The sequence below is a fragment of the Gavialis gangeticus genome, unplaced genomic scaffold (genome assembly GCF_001723915.1).
Source record: "Gavialis gangeticus isolate Ggan-Ray unplaced genomic scaffold, GavGan_comp1, whole genome shotgun sequence".
NCBI lineage: Eukaryota > Metazoa > Chordata > Crocodylia > Gavialidae > Gavialis > Gavialis gangeticus.
In genome coordinates this window covers 64,959,647-64,962,390 of record NW_017729031.1, presented here as the reverse complement: position 1 = coordinate 64,962,390, position 2,744 = coordinate 64,959,647, and the positions used below count along the sequence as shown (strand labels likewise).

Sequence of the window (2,744 nt, the reverse complement as noted above, 5' to 3'; positions counted from 1 at the left end):
TTCTCCAGCAGCTCGCTAGGAGTCGTGCGGGAGCACTCCCAACCTGCTGGCTTGAGCTGGTGCAGGCAACCTGTATACCCCCCTGACCAAAGGGTGAACTTGCCTTCTCTTCACTCCTGAGCTAATGTAGTCCACTTAAAGAAAGCCGTGTAAGTTTGAATCCACCTCAGGCCTTTTGAATGTCTGTACCTAGTCTTAGAGGTAACTTTTATATTGATTTTTAGAAAATATCGCTCTAGTGCAACTCGAATTCAGGTAACAAGTAACTGGAATTCTGACATCGTAAAAGTTTTGGATCCTGTGGTGCTCTGAGGGACCAGAATGAGTGAACTGACTGTTAAGCTATTTTCCCTTTTTGTTTTACTTTATAGTTGCATTTATTTAAATCTTATGGTCATTACTACTGTTCATTTAAACTAGCTTGATCACTGAGATATTCTGTAAAAGTTCATCAAGTTTTCATTCTTTTTATTTTTTCTAAAAAGCAGTTAGGGCTAATTCTGTGCTAATTCTATGCTGTTGTATTCACATTTGCCTCTTCCATTTTTCCACCAGTGTCTAATGCTAGTGTTTTTGCTTTTTTTTCATTTCTTTGTTTTCGTTGCTTTCGTTTTAATGTACTATTGTGTTTATATGGAACTGGTCAAAGAACCGTTACTGTATTTTATGTTTGTATCTACATTTTATTTTGCATGCTTAACGTGGCTTTGCCTGGATATTCTTTTTGGTAAGTTCAGAATTTGAAAGCATATTGTTTTTCTGTAGTGAAACTTGTAAACTCTGCCGCCACCATTTCTACCACCTCAAATAATCTGTCATTATTTTTTTCATACTAACTTGTGCTCACGTACTGTTCCGCTTTGTTAATTACACATAACACGTCTTTCCTAATACTTTACATTTGTGTCTCTAGCTGAGCTAAACAATACAACTTTTAGTGACTAAATATGTACTAACTTAGCGTTAATTTTCAAACTAATGTTAGCCTGTGCCTACTGAAGTGATCAGTTTTGAAAATTCTGTATGTTTAAAAGTGCACACAGAAAACTTCAGTCTTAGAAAACCATAGTAAGGCTTCCTTGCATAGCAAGCTTGATGGTTCATCTGCGCCTCCACAGGTATTTTATTGCTGATGTGTTTTTTTTCAGCTAATTTTTAAATTATAGACTTGCTTGTAACAACAATATACATGCATGTGTTTCTTCAACAGCAACAGCTTGCTCAGTTGCAGAAAGAAAAATCTGAGATTCTGAAGAATTTGGCTTTATATTACTTCACTTTTGTTGATGTTATGGAATTTAAGGTAAGCAAGAGCAAATGCATTCAAATTAATTTGAATTGTATACAAATATTACCAAATCAGGTTCCTATCAAGTGTACTTTTAGTCTTGTTTATAATGAAATAGCTGCTTTTGTAGTTTTCTTTTTTTAACAAAGGAATCAAAACAGACTGTGCATCTCCAGGCCATGTATAATAACATCATTGTTTAGGTTCTTTTCAAAGTATGATGAAGGATGTCTTCCTTTTTTTTAAGGACCATGTTTGTGAGCTGCTGAATACTATTGATGTCTGCCAAGTCTTCTTTGATATTGTAAGTTTTCTGTTTTTTTTGAGGGGGGCAAGGATTGTTTTGGAGTGATATCTTTTATTGGACCAACTACATGGTTGGAGTAAAGCTAGGCAAGCTTTCAAATATTAAAATATATCTTAAGGTTTCAAAATGTCATTAGAGTGTAAACTAAAAATGCTAACTGCGTGTAGAAAAATGGAAGGACATTTTTGTGTTCACTCAGCTATCACAGCATTCTTAATATTTTTATGTATTTACCAATGTTCTTATTACTTGTTAGAATTTGAGTTCATTTTTAGAGTAACTGTAGAGCCAGAAAGTGAAAATGCATTACTAATAAACATGGTAGATGTTTATAGTAAAATTTTATCAACTTTAGGCTTGTGCATGATCTAGTCAAAGCAGATTTATTTTAATTTTTGGCTCTTTAGCCCTGTAACTTAACTACCAACATATTAGAGACTATCTGACTTAAACAGCTAGTTTTTGAATAGTGGCTGCGGCATTGTCAGTCGCCAGTGATGCATGCTTCTTTATCCCATTGACTCTGCTGCAGATACTTGGTCAGCTATTGTTAGCTAAAGAAAAGCTTGGTGCTACTTGATTTTCAGAAAATATAAGTGCTGCTGATGTTTAGAGGTGAAATGCTTTGATAAGCTGTCTTTTTGTTTCCAGATCTATATGCCGGTGCAGCTGCACTATTACCCAACATTCCAGTGTAGAAAAAGCAAATAAAATTATTTCTGTTTTAGCTTTAACACTTAAGTTATTTCATTAGTTTGTTGGTCTTTTTTTTAAGGATTATAAACTGAGCTTTTAATATATTATCAAGAAGAAAACCAGTGGCACAAATCCAGTATTTTTTCTTTTGCAGGTTCTATTAAAATACAATAAAGATTATAAAAATATAGATCACAATCAAAACATACACCTTTTGGTTGGATGCTTTGCAATATCAGAGCAGACGTGCTTTCTGGGGCTTTTTTTTGTTTTTAAAGTGGCATCTGACAGATAACCAGTAGTGCCCTGATCCAGCATAGCTTTGTGTGCGTTCTTGGCTCGTGGCATGTGGGTCCCAATGACTTCATTGTTTAATTTCAGTCTGTATATTAGTGTGCAAGATCAGGACTGAAACATTTTGATTGAAAATCCAGTAGAATTAAAAATGCCAAA

General features: G+C 34.5%; 1 protein-coding gene across 1 annotated transcript in view; it reads left to right on the top strand.

Moving 5' to 3' along the window:
* Positions 1 to 2,744, top strand: part of NCKAP1 (NCK associated protein 1) — a 130,208-nt gene that overhangs the window by 36,260 nt on the left and 91,204 nt on the right. The window contains exons 4-5 of the mRNA XM_019522863.1: positions 1,211 to 1,303; positions 1,536 to 1,592. Coding sequence (XP_019378408.1) covers positions 1,211 to 1,303; positions 1,536 to 1,592 — 150 coding nt within the window. The remainder of the gene's footprint in view (positions 1 to 1,210; positions 1,304 to 1,535; positions 1,593 to 2,744) is intronic.